At 36.4% G+C, this 15,701-nt stretch overlaps 2 protein-coding genes and 1 long non-coding RNA gene across 9 annotated transcripts in view; 2 read left to right on the top strand and 1 right to left on the bottom strand.

Annotated features, from left to right (window-relative positions):
- SPAG16 (sperm associated antigen 16) overlaps positions 1 to 4,271 on the top strand; it is a 336,494-nt gene extending 332,223 nt beyond the window's left edge. For all 4 annotated transcript variants that reach the window (XM_088135583.1, XM_088135582.1, XM_088135584.1 and 1 more), the window contains one exon: positions 3,781 to 4,271. In XM_088135583.1, the coding sequence (XP_087991709.1) occupies positions 3,781 to 3,956 (176 nt within the window). In that variant the 3' untranslated portion in view covers positions 3,957 to 4,271. The remainder of the gene's footprint in view (positions 1 to 3,780) is intronic.
- Positions 1 to 15,701, bottom strand: part of LOC148216522 (uncharacterized) — a 128,035-nt gene that overhangs the window by 40,734 nt on the left and 71,600 nt on the right. Inside the window, exons 3-4 of one of the 4 annotated variants that reach the window (XR_015795171.1) lie at positions 12,001 to 12,194; positions 2,952 to 3,061 (exon numbers count right to left, since the gene is read on the bottom strand). The exons of 1 other annotated variant lie outside the window; for it this stretch is intronic. This is a non-coding gene — a long non-coding RNA (uncharacterized LOC148216522). The remainder of the gene's footprint in view (positions 1 to 2,951; positions 3,062 to 12,000; positions 12,195 to 15,701) is intronic. 2 more of the 4 variants (XR_015795172.1, XR_015795173.1) reach the window with 2 other exon arrangements.
- The window catches only part of VWC2L (von Willebrand factor C domain containing 2 like), an 87,205-nt gene continuing 79,366 nt past the window's right edge, over positions 7,863 to 15,701 (top strand). Inside the window, exon 1 of the mRNA XM_088135585.1 lies at positions 7,863 to 8,255. Coding sequence (XP_087991711.1) covers positions 7,863 to 8,255 — 393 coding nt within the window. The remainder of the gene's footprint in view (positions 8,256 to 15,701) is intronic.

Genomic DNA, 15,701 nt, shown 5'->3' with positions numbered 1-15,701 from the left:
TCTATATGCAAGTTAAATCTTTGCGTTTCACTGTATAGTGGTTTGTATTTGAAGTCCCAAACATGCTATGGAGCACACAGTTTGTGAATGTAGCAACACCTGTCTGCAGTTCATTAAAACAGCTGTGCCTTTTCCTGAGATCACATGGTTGCTGCACAATCCTGGGGGGAAATTTTCATACCTCTACACAGAGTCTACACACTCTACAAAGGCAAAACCCTTTGAATACAAAGCACCACACAGCCCTATCTTATAATATTTCTGTCAACAAAGAGAAGCTAACATTCACATCTGCTATTTGGACACCTTGATAATTACAGAGATTTTGCCTGAGTCAGACATTCTAGGCAAAGCAACCCAAGTGTTATAAAAAGGTCTCAATGAAGCAATATTTATCAGGCTTCTCTTTTACAAATATCCGTATTCTTCACCTAAGATTTGCAGATTTGTTCTAACAGTATTTGTAACATGTAACTAAAAGTACTTCTAAAAGTACTTAAGTTCCTGCAAAAATTAAAATCTAAATTAAATGTCTTTGTCCTTTCCTTATTCTGTATGCTTTCTCTGTTGTCGTCATTATTCAGTTTACTTGATTAATTATTTTTTCCAACTGCAAAAATTGCAACTGGATTTTAGCATTGTGTTGCTGAAAAATGTAACTCTTCTACCTTCTTTTTCAGTTTTTGTAATACAAATTAGGAGAAAATAGAATAAATCCCTAGGATAAAAATATTAAAATAGAGAAGACACTAAACAGGATCTCAGTGGCATTAGCTGAAGTCAATACACAAGTTACATATGAATAAAAGTTCATTGGTTTCAATGGGAACAAAAAAAAACCTTACACTGCAGTTAACTGCAACTCATCATCTGTTTAGTAAATTCATCCAGGTAAAATCCATCATAGACAGATTCTCCAGCAATAATCCTAATAGCTCTTCCAAGGATATTCTTGTAATCTCTTTCATTATTTTGGTCCTTCTGCTCTGTTACCTTCCCCTTCTACTTTCTTCAAGCTTAATAATCATTTTTCTAGTCCAATATTCACTCAAATCATATGCCTAAGTATGTGAATTTATGTTTACTGATCAAGGGAGCAGACAGGACTGATGGGTTGATTTTTCCTGCTATTCTTACTAATTGCCTTCAAATTTATAATTCAAAGGCATCTAACTTTTTTTTTCTTGCTTTCTCAGAATCCTGCTTTCATAGCCATATGAAAGATCATTGCTTTAACTATTCTGATATTTGTTGCAATTGAAATATCCTTATTCTTATGAAGTTACCTACATTTTAAATTGCCTTCCACCCTAGGATTAATCTCTTTACTACTCCTGTACATTGCCTATTTTTATTAGTTCTTCATTTGCCATCTGTTGTAAACTCACTAAACATATAGATTAGCATTACTTTTACTTTTTAACATTAAATGCAGAGTTTCCATATTTACTTTCAGAATGAGCTCTTCTAAGTCTTCTTTGTTCTTGGCTAATAAAATCATGTCATCTGTGTATCTCAAATTGTCTGTGTTTTGACTTCTGATTTTGATTCCAGCTGTCAATTCTTCCAGTATTGCCACTATCTAAGTTAAACAGCTTCAGGAACAATATGCATCCTTGTCTCACTCCATTCCCAGTGATGAACCACTGTGTCCAAATTAAGTTCTTATAATAGCTTCTTGTTCACTGTGATGATTCCTGAGAAAAATAATAGCCTGTGTCTTTCCAGTCCTTGCAGGTTACTAGAAATATCTATGCATGTATGATTTCATTTATTAGTTCTAGTAAGATCATAATCTGTGTTACCAGATGATGTACATATTATTTTTAAGTAACATTCTAAATACCAAGAGCCAATAACAACAACAGTAACAACAAAACTAAACCAAAAAGGCTTTCCTACAAAACAAACAACCCAATATTGATTTTAAATGAAATTTAATCCAGACATTAATATTTTGTAAAGTGTCTGAACAAACAGGACCTTTTTAATTTGGCACTGAAGAGAATATGGAATTGGCATCAGCTATCAGCACATCATTCCAAAGTTACAGTTCTGCTACGAAATGGCTTTCATAACATTCTGATTAGCAAGCAAGCTCTGTATGAACAGCTGAATACCATGACAATTAAGTGGATATATGTCTTACTCAAAAATCAGTAATGGTACTGAATGGAGTATCACAAACCTCAATCTTGGGCTTCCTTGTTCACTTGAATGAGAAGGTGGAGGGAATGATTATCCAATTTGCACAAAAATTGATACCTAATTCCCTAGAAGATAGAAATAAAATTCAAAACTGCATTGTAGGTTTAGCGAAATGGGCTGAGAATAATGGGATGGATTTAGTAGACAAATGCAAAATTGTGCCACTGGAATATAAATCAGATACACAGGCATAGAATGTGGGATACCTGGCTTGGCAAAATACTTGTGAAGCAGACCATGGAAGTCATTGCTTGGAAATATGACTATGGATATGAGTCAGTGTGATGTGTCAGTAAATAAGACAAATGCAACTGTAGGCTGCATCAACAGAGTATAATTCGTAATTCATAGGAGTGTGATTCTGTTTGATTCCACTGTGGCCAGGCTTCAATTCAAGAATTGTGTCAAGTTCTGAGCATCACATTTGAAGAAGGGTTCAGACAAGGTTTAAAGAAGGATAACAAGAATAATCAGGGGACTAGAAACTAAGTTATATGAAGAGAGGTTGAAGGAATTGGGAATACATAGTATTAAGAAGAGATAATATGATAGTATTCTTCAAGTATCCGAAAGAATGATGCATGGAAGACAGCCAAATCCTGTTCTTTATTACTCCTGAGTGCAGGACAGGTTACAGAAAAGCAGATTCTGATTGATTGTTAGAAAGAATTTCCTAAGAGGAAGAGTAAATGGATTATGGTGGTGATGGATTCCCCTGGATGTGTTGAAGTAGAACTATTTACCTAGAGTGCCTCCATCTTGTCCAAGTTTAGCTTCACTTTCTTGGCCTTCATCCATCCTGTTTCAGCTCCAAAAAATAGTTCAGCATCTACATTCAGTGGTTCAGCACATTCTGATTTGGATGATATGAAGAAATAGAGATAAATATAATCAGCATACTGGTTATACTTATTTCAAATACAAGGATGACTTTATTTAGTGCTTTCATTTAACTGTTAAAGGGACATGGGGGTTCAGATGGAATCTTTCAGAACTCATATCTCAAAACTCATGCAATTGAGCAGAAGGCCCTCATTATTACTGTCTGAAACTAACTTTGCAGAGAAATGGAGAACCACGACATCACTAGTCACTCACTCACAGAGATGGTCAAGTAAAATACCAAGGCAGATGTTATCAACATCACTCAAAACGTCAGCAAGGTACTTTACTAACAGACTTCCCTCCCCAGTCCCCCTTTTGACAGAGAACTTCAAAGCTACTTAGGGAACCAAACCTGGCATAAACTTGATTGTAATGCATCTAAATGTTTTCATCAAAGAGCAGTTCACTTTTGCTTCCCTAGCACTGAATGTGAGCATTCAAGATGAATAAATCTGCTCCTAGTTCTTTATTTGAATGGCAAAATGAAATTCACAGGTTCATTGTTTATGAAGAGTGATCGTATTTTAATACTGGTTTGACTTGCCTTTTTTAAAAAAGCACAGGATTATATGAGTTCATCATTGTATACAGAAAGTTACAAATTAAGCAAATCATTTACAGTATCTCAAGCACTATGCTGACAGAGTTGCTTTTCCATCTTCTAAACCTCTTTACTTTATATTACAGGTCGTATTGTAGCTGTTGCAAGCAATGATGGCACCGTTAAGACTTTGGAACTCAAATCGGGGCATCTTTCCAGCTTACTGGGCCATGAAGATGAAGTTCAGAGTGTAATATTTGATCACAAGGCAGAACATCTAATTTCAGGGGGCTCTGATGGTACTGTTCGTATTTGGAATTGAGACCACTATTTTGAGAAATCTCATAGAACTGGAGGTGGCTTATGCCATCTGAAATAAACATGAAATAAAGCGAGATATGAACTCTACATATTTTACTTAAAATGGGGGGGAAATCCAAACTTTCTTTTTCTTGTATCTTTCTTTATGGTTTTAAATATGCATTAAAATATATATCATTTGCCATTTCCCTGGAGAAATAGCTTTATATTGACATCTAATGACAGAAAACATGAACTGCAGAGAACCCCTACCCCCACCCCTTTTCAAGTTATTATAGCAAAAGCTACAACTGAATGTCTCCTTTTGTGAAAATAATAAAATATTTAACTTGTTACAGCTTCTGAAAAGAGTTTTTTTGGGGGGGGGAGGGAGCTCAATATTTCTCCATATCACATAAAAAAATATGCATGCATACACAAACACACAAGAGACTCATATGTACTGAATGTGGTACTTTTCTGAAAAAAGAATTCTGCATGATAGCAAGGCAAGAATCAGACCGATGCCTTGACTGTTACCTTTGCCAAATCATTCAGTAAATGCAGAGCTTTAGTCTACCTACTTCCACTTCCTGTAACGTAGTCCTGCAGTCTGATCCTAGTGCCTTGAAAATCAGCAGATTTTTTTTTTTAACTGAATGGGCTCATCAGATGTAGATAATATTTATGAGGCATTTAAAAAAAAAAAACAACCTTTTAAGGAAAGTGTCTAAGGATAAATCTAATTCCAGTGAGCAGATGCATCGGATTGGGGTTGCGGGGGGTGTTGCTCAGAGGAGCGGCACGTTCTGCCTGCATGATGCAAAATGAGAGTCACAGGCTGCTGTCCGTGGTGCTGAAGGTTTCCAACTGCTTGATGGAATGCCCTCCGGAGGAACAGCTGCTGTGCTGCTGCTATCCAGGATACTGAATCTTGCTGAAAGTTGTTATTGTGATTAAGAGCCACATGAACCCCACTGCTTATTTGGGGAAGAGCCTCTAGAAAGCAGCATAGCATGATGGTGCTGCTGACTGCATTTCAGTCTGGATTGGCTCTGAGCTCTAGCATGCTGTTGCTGTTTCTGGAATTGGAAGCATAGCATATTCTCCACCCTTGTGTGCCTTTTTGCTGATATACAGAAAATAGTGAATTGGTGGGATTTTTTTAATGTTATTTTTTGGTTGACCTGAAGACTGCAACCAAGGAAGTAAGGAGATTTTTTTAAAAGATACCTGGAACAATGATTCTTTTATTTTTTGTTTTTACTGTTTTGTTTTGGGCTCTGATTTTGTATCAAGCAGTCTCATCTTTGGACCCTTTTATGACTGATTGCTTTGAATTCTGAACATAGGGTTAAAGCTTATATCTCTTGGGTATCTGCTGGGTTTCTTCTGTGATATGGGAGGCTTTAGGAAAAGGATTTTTCATGATTCTTCCTTACCAATATAATTAAGAAGAGTTTTTTTTCTACTACATTACTGAAGTACGAATCCATTGTGGTTTGTGACTCTTCCTACCATTCACTCTGAGTAGGTAAGTGCACATTTTTCAAAAGAAAGGGATGTTGGCTTCCCAAGCATTTGATAGTACCTTAATATCTTCTATTAGAAACAAAATAAATCTAAATTGTAGATCTAAATGTTTGCTTGTTTGATTTTTAACCAAGGGGCTTCATCATCATTCCATTTTATCTCTATCAAAATAAAGATTTATAAATCAGAAGCAAAATATTTAGGATGATCAGCTACTGCAGTGAAATATTGTACCTCTTTCTGAAATGTGTTTTGCTTTTATTCAGATGCCTGACTAAATTGATTGATTTCTGCTGTCCCTATAATAAATAGCTTCTTTTGATTTTGCTAGAATTTTTTTTTAAGTTTCCTCAGCTTTAAGCCTGGCAGACTGAAACCTACCTGTAGAATGCAAATGACTGTCTATTCAGGTCTGAAAGACAAGCTAAACAATTTTGTATCACCCAGAAATAAAGTACCATGATTGTAACAAAGACTCTCATAATTGCAGTAAAATTTACCATTGTAGTAAAATCATAACCTAGAACATAAGTAATGAGACAGCAGGCTTTTGAAACACCCAATCTTTCTTTATAGAAGCATTTTAAGAGCCTGCTTTGTCAACCAAATTATTTTAGTAGTTCTGTAAAATACAAAGGATGCCTTTTTCTCTGAGTCATTTCTTTGGGCAGTGAAATAATAAATTGATATAAATATGTAAATAATGCATATATATACTTTGCATTTGCCTGTCTGAGAATTACATATTCTATTGCTATTGGAATCTCCATAGTGGTATAATATTAACCACTAACACATTTGGTCCCATAGTATTAGACAAGCAAAATAGGCAAGGATATTGCTTAAATTGTAGTTGCATGCTTCATATACAATTAATCAAAATATCACCTGACACTAGAGCATTTTATTATAATTTTTGTTAGAAATTATTTTATTATAACTTATTTTTCTGTCAAAATTCATAAAAGAGATGGAATCCTATCATGTCATTCATCAATTCTTTGGTTAGAGAAGTGATGCAAGAGTAAGCCTGTACGCTCCAATGTGGAGTGGTACACTATTGACTATAGTCAATAGGAAAGCAGCAGAATAGAAATAATGTCTAACAGAAGAGCAAGGCTTTCCTTCAATTTCAAATTAAACATATGGTGTGAATTATGGGGTTCTCCATGCGCATATGGCTGTAAAATAAACTGAAGTAACATGGCCTGTTGAGAAATTCTGTGTACCTATTAAAGTTGAATTGCATATTGGTAAGGTATCATATTTATAATAATTTATCGAAATTTCATTCCCCAAACCTAAAAAAGAAGAAGGAAAATGTAAAAGAAGGAGAAAAATCAACTAAAAAATTAAAGGATGAACACAGACATGCAGGGGCAACTACTACTTGATCTTCATGTGACGTCAATCTCCTGGAGGGCACAATGGAGGTCTTGCTAAGAAAAAGCCAGCATGAACCAGTTCTAAGAACTGATTACAATATACAATGTAAAATTCTGCTACCTTAAATGATTAAACTTATTAGTATTTAAATCAAATGTAATTTCAGGATGGTGTTTCTTTTAACCTCTTATTTTTCATGAAAAGATATGACCTAATTATATTTTGAATGTTGTTGGACAGCTGAACTGGATTGGAAGCAATGTCTTTGGTCTTAGACCCATCTTTGAAAGACTTGCTTATAGCAATCTAGCAAAAAAAAAAAAAAAACTAAAGAACTATATCTGTAAGTAATCAATGTGCAAGCCATCCAAATTTAAACTAGATTTGATTTGCAATTGTTTACAATATAAATATTCAATATGTTAAGTAGATAATAGCCTGACTAATGTCAAGATGCATCAGTTCATCTTAACAGGCACAATGACCAATCATATGTGAATAACATTTTCTTATACTTTTCTAGTTACAACAATGTATAATTTGAAGAAATGCTTGATTCAAAAATATGGCAAGGAAATTCTTTGCACTGTTGCTTTCATTTGGTGAGAATATTGTTCCATTTCATTTTTGAACTATAATATCAAAATGCACAAGGCACATGCCATCCAAGTGAAGATGAATCAACAGCTCCTGGCAAAAGACAAGAGCCTGTGCAACTTGAAGATTATCCAGGTTATGTGCACGCTTTCCAGTTTGTTACCATTACAGACAGGACTGAAATATGGATTAAGTTTACTTGCTCTCTTAGGAGTTGATAGAAGACAGGATTTCTAATCAGCTAAAGCCTGGCAGATGGATGTGTCACAAAAGAGTAGGGGAAAATGCATTTTTAAAAAATGTGTTTCAATTTTTTTTTTAATATTTGTTTTCAGAGCATCACATTGGCCTCTCCATGGAAGCATCCATACATATCTGATATTAGCACCATATTCAGAAGCTCAGGAGGGGGATGGCTCTTCATATTCATGAAGCCTACATATTTCTCTTGCTAATTCCTTCTTTGGTCACCCCAGCTGCTTTCAACCATGAAGATTACCCTGCTGATGAAGGTGATCAGATTTCAAGTAATGATAATAATCTGATTTTTGATGACTATCGAGGGAAAGGATGTGTGGATGACAGTGGTTTTGTATACAAACTAGGGGAGCGTTTTTTCCCTGGGCATTCCAACTGTCCATGTGTTTGTACTGAGGATGGGCCTGTTTGTGACCAACCAGAATGCCCCAAAATCCACCCAAAGTGTACTAAAGTAGAACACAATGGATGCTGTCCAGAATGCAAAGAAGTGAAGAACTTTTGTGAATACCATGGGAAAAGTTACAAAATCTTGGAGGAATTTAAGGTAAGACCAAACAATGCTCATTGATATAATCACTTGGTTGATTATGTACACACAGTATCAAATGCTAGACCAATCAGGTTTTAGGAAGATTTTTTTTTCAAACTCCTTATAACATTAATTGTAATTTCTGCAAGTAGTTGGTGATCTGCCATAGTAGTTAATGGATATCATACAAGCCAAAAAAAAAACAGGATATGAAAAGGAAATGTAGTTAACAATTTTACTTTATTGGTATCCAGTTCTGGGGTTTCCATTTAAGCCATGTTTTTGTTATATACTTTTCTGAACAAAATAATTGAGTTTTTGGACTATATAGAGTCCAGAGCTATGAGATAACTCAAAGGAATATGTCAGTCCAAATATTCCTTTTTAAAGATATGTCAGAGCTCTTGTTTCTTGCATCAGAGAAACACAACATAGACACCACTTGAACTCTTTGGCTGACTGAAATGTAACAAGACAAAGTTATTCACTAAAGCAACCAAAATGTACCATGTGCAACAAGGTATGCCTGGCCTGGTAATAGTACTTCTGAAAAATATGTTGGAATAGTGATTGATAGCAAACTGAGTAAGTGTCAGCAATGTGATGTGGTTTTAAAAAAGGCAAATGTAATGTTAGGCTACACATTGTAAACAGAAGTATCATTTTTAAATCATGAAAGAGAGTTGTTCCATTTTATTTTTATTGGTCAGATCCCACCATAGGTACTGTGTTAAGTTCTAGGCACTAGGCTTTTGGAAGAATTCAGACAGCATGGAACATGTTCAGAAATGGCCAATGAGGATGATCAGAGGACTAGATATTAAGTCCTGTGAAGAGAGATTGAAGGAATTAGAATGTTTAGTCTTGAGAAGACTCAGGGATGATGTGAGACTGCTCTTCAAATATCTGAATGGATGTCACACAAGGAAAGAGAAACTATTCTCTGTTATGCCAGAGCAGCAATAAGGGATTAATTTATAGCAAAACAAATTCCCCTTCATTGGAGTGTTCAAACAAAATGGGCAGCCATCTGTCATGCATGCTTTCATATGGATTCCTGCCCAAAATTGAAGATTGGACTCTGTGTCCCAAGTGGGCCCAATAATTCTATTTAGTTCAAGTATGGGCCCATTTTTGCCTAACCATGATTCTCATTCAAGGGTTCTTTAATCACAGTTTTCCCAGATTTCCATCCCAAAGTCTTAGTGAATTCTTAGTGATGCTGCCAACATGGCCCTAACATTTCTGACCTTGATATCTATCTAAAGAAATCTTTTAGATTTAATGACACTGGGTATTTGCTATCAATTATATGTTATGTTAAAGGTCTTTTGTTATAGTAGCTCCCTGCTCCTTCAATCGGGATAATGAGTGGAAGAGTGCTATTTTGGTCGTAAGAGTCACTGCAGAAAAATAAGTTTCCACATTGTGGGCACAATCCAGCTAAGAGTAATTAAGAGGCTAGAAGGGTTCTAAGAAATCTATAATCCCATGCACAATCTTATTTCAGGTTGCTGTGTTCCCCTGCTGCTCCTTGTCAAGAGGATCATGGGGAAGGGACGGTTTTGTCTTACCCATTTCTTAAGCAAGCTTGCTCCAGGTTGCTGCAGCTGGTACTAACGTGGTGTCTTTAGCTGGGCATTGAGAAATGTGGCAGAGGCTTCCAAAGCACTATGTGTTACAAACTGTGGATTATTCCCATATGAAATCTAGAAAAGACTTCAGGGAGTTGATGAAAAATAATTTAATGCAATAAAATTTCAGTAGAACAGTTAAGCATATTTCATTACAGTAAATGAAACTTAGAACGAACCGTACCTTTTCTTTCTCCACACAAGTCATAATATGGAATAATCAGGAATACTTATGTGTATGGAAAAAGTATCTGCTTTAGGATATTTCAAATATCTTCTTCAGGTTTCCTGTCTGCTCTGATGGTTTGTTCTAGTGGAAGTGGTTCACCCCTTCCCATTGCCATAGATTATGTGAGCCATTAATGACCTCTGCCTAGATGCCACATAATGTTTGAAACCCACTCCAGTCTAGCAGGTAGACTTCTGTGAGAGTTTGGACGAATATCAATTCTTGGTTAGCCATAACATATGTCAACCAGAGAAGTATTAAAACTATCGGTTGAATTGTTGCAAACATTGCTATGAAGACCTTGTCATGAAAGTTTGAATGTGTGAATTCACGTGTGCTATTTGCAGAACAGTAGCTCCATAAAAGCACGGCTGGATGCTCTTTTTTTCCACCTAACAATTTGTTCACATGAAACAGTTCTTCAAGTGGGATCAGTAATCACCGTTGCTTAATAATAAATCCACTTCATTTTGCAATGTGACATACTACAGCACAAATTGCCAGACCTATACAAAGAACCCTTGCTGTGATGGTATGTGGGAAAGGCCTTGAGAGACAGGACAATGGGACACAGCCAAGGGAACAGTCAGATCAAAGGCAACTTGCAGCAGGAATGTGGGCAGGACAAGAGGCTCAGAAGAGACCCTCCCTAGTTTTGGGGCTGAAAAGGTGATGTGGGGGGAGAGACGTACCTTCAGACTTGCAATTTTTAGGTTTACATTTACATTTTTGTCAATGTAACCTTACAATAAAGTGTAATTAGCTCATCTGGTCATGTTTCCTGTCTGGTCTACCTTGTAAGGCTGACACTTCCTCACAAAGAACTTGTACATGGATTAGGCTGAATTAACAAATGATTATTAGGTAAATGATTAAGAAGCTAGAGATTGATCAGAAAGTCCCTACTTTAAATAACACTCAACCTCCATGATTATACTTGAAAGTACTGTACTGCCACAAAACAACACTGCTGCTACTGACATATAAAACAGGGATAATGGACAAAAAATAATCAAGTTTTGTGACTCTAGTTGCTGAGTTAGAGTCTTAGAAGAATTTTTAAAAGTTTCGGCTAAGTTTTTGTTTGTTTGTTTGTTTGTTTGTTTCAAGATCATTGCCTATAGTGGAGATTGACATTCTTCATCTGGGAGAAATGAACTGGGTTGATGATTAGTGGAGTTATTTATCCACTAAAATAACATTTCAAAATAAATGTCTTGCCACATATGATAGTCTCTGACTTTGCATGGCTATTAAGAATATTTCAGAAAAATATTCCAATCATGGACAAGAGTCTACTTATAAAGTAGCTTATAAAACACACTAAACCAAAGAAAAATATCTTATAGTCTTACATGACGTTATCGCTCACATCATGACAAGGTTGAGTGCTGCTTAGTGCTGCCTTCCTGGGTTGTTCACAGATAGATCAACCTCTGCACCCTGTGGCCCTTCTGGTTGGGGGGGGGCAGAGGGAGTGGGGACTGTATGTCAGGCCAAGGGAAATTTCATGATGGGTTAGCTCCAAGACACCTAGTCATAAAACAATAATTGAGTCTGAAGTATTTCTAGACAATAACAAAATGAGTAAAAAAGGGACAACTTTTATATGTTTCAAAGACATCTTTTTAGCATGACATGATTAATTTTAAATCACACCAGAGTGGCATCTATGAGCCTACAATTCCTTCTTACATTTTGTAGTTCTGGCAACTCAGAGCAAGATTCTGCAATATAGTATAAGAATACTGCAATAGTATTCTTATCTACGGATAAGAAGTAGTATTAGAAGTAGAAATAGTCCTATCTACGGAGCAAGCAAATATTTTTCTACAAATACGTGGAACCAACTGAAGAATCAGTCCAGTCCATGCTCAATTTATCCATAGTTACTTACCTAAGGAAAATTAAGTAGCACTTTAGCTGAGCAGAGTTTGGTAGGAATTCAAAGAACTGTGTTCAACAGGAAAGAAAAAGAGTCTTGAGAGCTACTGGAATTCACTGAGGCAGAACATAAGCAATTGGCACCTTTGGAATTTGGACAGCTTGTTGGAGTGTCTTCACGAAAGAGCCTCACAGTGGATGGGGCTACTGTAGGCAGAAAAGAGTCATTAACAGTGGGTAGAATGGAGAGGTGGAGTCTCACCATATACTCACACAGACCATGCTCTTTAGTATCCAACTTTATTCCTACATTTCTGGGGCCCAGAAGCATCTGCAAATAAAGGTGATGCTACAGGTTGGTCCTTGATTCTGCGGTATGACATAGGGCCATTTAGTTATTTTTCAAGCATCTTAAAGAAAGCAAAGTTTGGTAGGTTGGAGAGTCTAGTAAACCCTCATGGCAGTATCTGCTAGAACACTAGTACCCATGGGCGTAGCGTGATGCTCTCAGGGAGTTGTCTTACTAATGTGTTCTCCCCCATTCAGCTTCATTTCTCCAATAACAGGTGAGAAAACTGAACCAACAAACCATAAAGGGGCATCAAGTCTCCAACGCTCTCAGGAATAGCTCCAACTGCTTTTGGAAGACATCCAAATTTGGACTAATATAACTTCCAGTGGGAAGCTACTCCAGAGGGCCAGGACTTGCTACAGAAAAACAGCACTTACATGCCCCCAAACCCCCTACACCTCCCATAAGTGGGGAAGCACCACTGCTTTTCCTGACAGAATAAGCATTTTTCCAAAATTAGTTGCCACGATGAATAGGGTTGTCTGATCTCAGCTTTTGTTTTAAAACAGGACTCTATTTTAGCAGCAAGGTTTTTTTCCACTCCCAAAGTTTTAAGTTGTCAATAATGAAATAAAAGTTGTCACTTCTTCTAGATTTCTGGGGAAGGAAACTAATTAGAATGATTTTGTGATTTGTGTCAATAGCCACAACATGACTCCATTGGTGATAATAATGGTGGAAAATAAGTTACTGTATTCAGATGGCTGATTAGCATTCTTTCTCATTCATGTCCACTTACTGACCAAGTTAGAAAGGGAAATATTAGTTCTATACTCAAACCAGAGCTGTTGTGGTGAGGCTTATCAGAAAAATGGTTCCTGTCACCAGGTATAGGCAGCCTACATAAGACAAGGAGTTCAGTGCTCAGATTGAGAAATCTCAACTGAATGTTCTGCCATAAAGTTACCTAAATATGAATTTGCAGTATGAAACAGGATCTGATGCATGGCGGCCTACTTGAGAAAGAATTTAACACAGGAATGCAGCTTATTTTCAAGTGCAGCTAAGAATGATAGACACATTCTGACTGGTATGTTTACACCCAAATCCCTGGTCTTTAAAAAAAAAAAAATCTTCATCTTAACTTCAACAGCAGAAAGAAAAATAACAAGACCCAGATTTTTTTTCCAAATTCAATTATAAGCTGCGTATTTCTTTTGTTGCTAGCTATCTGCATGTAGCACAGGCTTTCAAGGACACATTAGATGATACTGGTTACTACTTTCCCATTGCTATGTGGTTTAGTATCTTTTACATAATTTATATCCCCACTGCCTACCTGCTGAAATATCTTTTACTCATCTTCAGACAGTACATAAACAACTCATATTTATTACTCTTAGATGAAATAGAAAAATAGCCAGTAGAAGCTACATAAGTAAATAATTTGAGTCAAATTCTAAAATAAATTTACAAAATGTGCTTCATAAGTTTTGATATGGCATGGAAAAGTATGGATTAGCTTTCAATACTGAAAATGCCTGCGATGTACTTATAGTATGACAAAGGAAACATCAGCATGGTTTATGAAGGTGTTTTGTATGTAGAGTTGTTGTTTCCAGATGAGTATAATAAAGTCTAGTTTCGACTGTTGCAACAAACTCTCCCATCTTCTAGCTAATAGCTGTCTTAATAACCTTGTCAAGCACTAATGACCAATTAATTATGAGAACATTTGTTTTGGAAATATCAAACATCTGCTCCCTTGCTAAGTCTCCATTAAAAGGTTTCAGTCAATTATATTAACAATGTTTGTGCTATAAGTATAATGCTTTTCATGTAAGTGTGTATTTTCCCAGGCATTTTCAGACGGTAAGCAGCAGGTAACATATACAGTAGCAAAAGTTTGGCATATATATATATACACATACACACACACACACACATATGATTTTTTATCCCGCCTTTATTACTTTATAAGTAACTCAAGGCAGCAAACATACCTAATACTCCTTCCTCCTCCTATTTTCCCCACAACAGCCCTTGTGGGTTGGGCTGAGAAAGAACGACTGGCCCAAAGTCACCCAGCTGGCTTTCATAATCAACACAATCAATTCTATTTTCAAGGCTAAAATGTATCATTGGTAATTGGCCTTTTTAAGTCTGCAGCATATTTTAAGTTCAGAACTCTACAGTCAGGTGTATTGCACTTGATATCTTGGCTGACCCTCTCTCCATTCTCTTTTGAGAAATCCTGGAGAACGGAAAAAGCAGTTGAAGGCTAACCTTGTCCCTATTTTCAAACAGGGGAGAAAAGAGATTGGAGATTGACTAGTTTGCACTGATGCCTTGGAAGAGTCTAAAGCAGATCTTAAAGTCAGCAACATGTAAGCACCCTCTAAACTTATTAGGAGAAGTTAGTATAGAATTGTCAAGAACAAATCTTGCCAGGCTAATTGCGTCTCATTTATAGATCAGGTAACATCTGAAGTAGATTGGTGGAATACTGTAGACATAAGATATCTTTATTTCAGCAAATCAGATGACAAAATTCCCCATAACATTTGGATTATCAAGTATGGGCTGGATGGCTTGGTGATTAAGTGGATAAACAGCTGTCTCAAAAATCATAGTAAACGAGTTCTCTTCAAACCTCAGGGACGTATTGAATTGGGAAGGCGTGTGGTTTGCTGTTGGGCCCAGCACTCTAGAACATTTTTAGTAATGGCATGGGTGGAATAAAGAGAATGCTGATTAAATTTGCAAATGACACATTGTAGGTAATATCCTGAAAGAAGGAAATAAAATTTTATAATTATCTTGATAGAGGTGAGAAAGGTAGGCTGAAAGCAATTTCCAACTCCTCTCACCACTGGCCTTGCAGTCTTGATGACATAGGCCAGCAATTACATAGATTAATTTGTACTCATTTTCTTTGCAAGTACAGTAAACAGGGCAAGCTGCTAAAATATTTGAGTCAAATAGCAGAAAACAGGCTGTTTTGTCTCCAAATCCTAAACCTAAACCTACTTAATATGCCTTAAGAGAAAAAATGGGAAAAAATTTTGTTTAAATCTTTTTAAAAAAAGAGTTTAACTCTTTTAACTCCCAAATGGGTAGACGTACACAGGGTTTCTCAATTTGCTTTCCTCTTAGAAAGTGATCAGCTCAGGGTTAAGTGAGCATCCTAAAACTGCTTGGCACTGAGGCTCCCCAGAGATACCTGTCACCAGTCATGGTGAGCTGCTCATAATTTACAAAAACAGATGACTAACACACACATACACACACACAGCCCGAGGGTCAGTTTTCAAAAGAACCTTTTTCCTCTTCCTAAAAGCAATGAGTAATAGCATCCTATGTAACAATCGGACTAGTGGGGGTTTTCTGAAAAAAAAAAATTATGGGCTCTGTACTTTCTA

This window comes from Python bivittatus, unplaced genomic scaffold (genome assembly GCF_059951505.1).
Source record: "Python bivittatus isolate LINGU-HERP-01145 unplaced genomic scaffold, Pbiv_v1 ctg000200_np1212, whole genome shotgun sequence".
Lineage (NCBI taxonomy): Eukaryota > Metazoa > Chordata > Lepidosauria > Squamata > Pythonidae > Python > Python bivittatus.
This window is presented reverse-complemented; position numbering and strand designations above follow the sequence as displayed.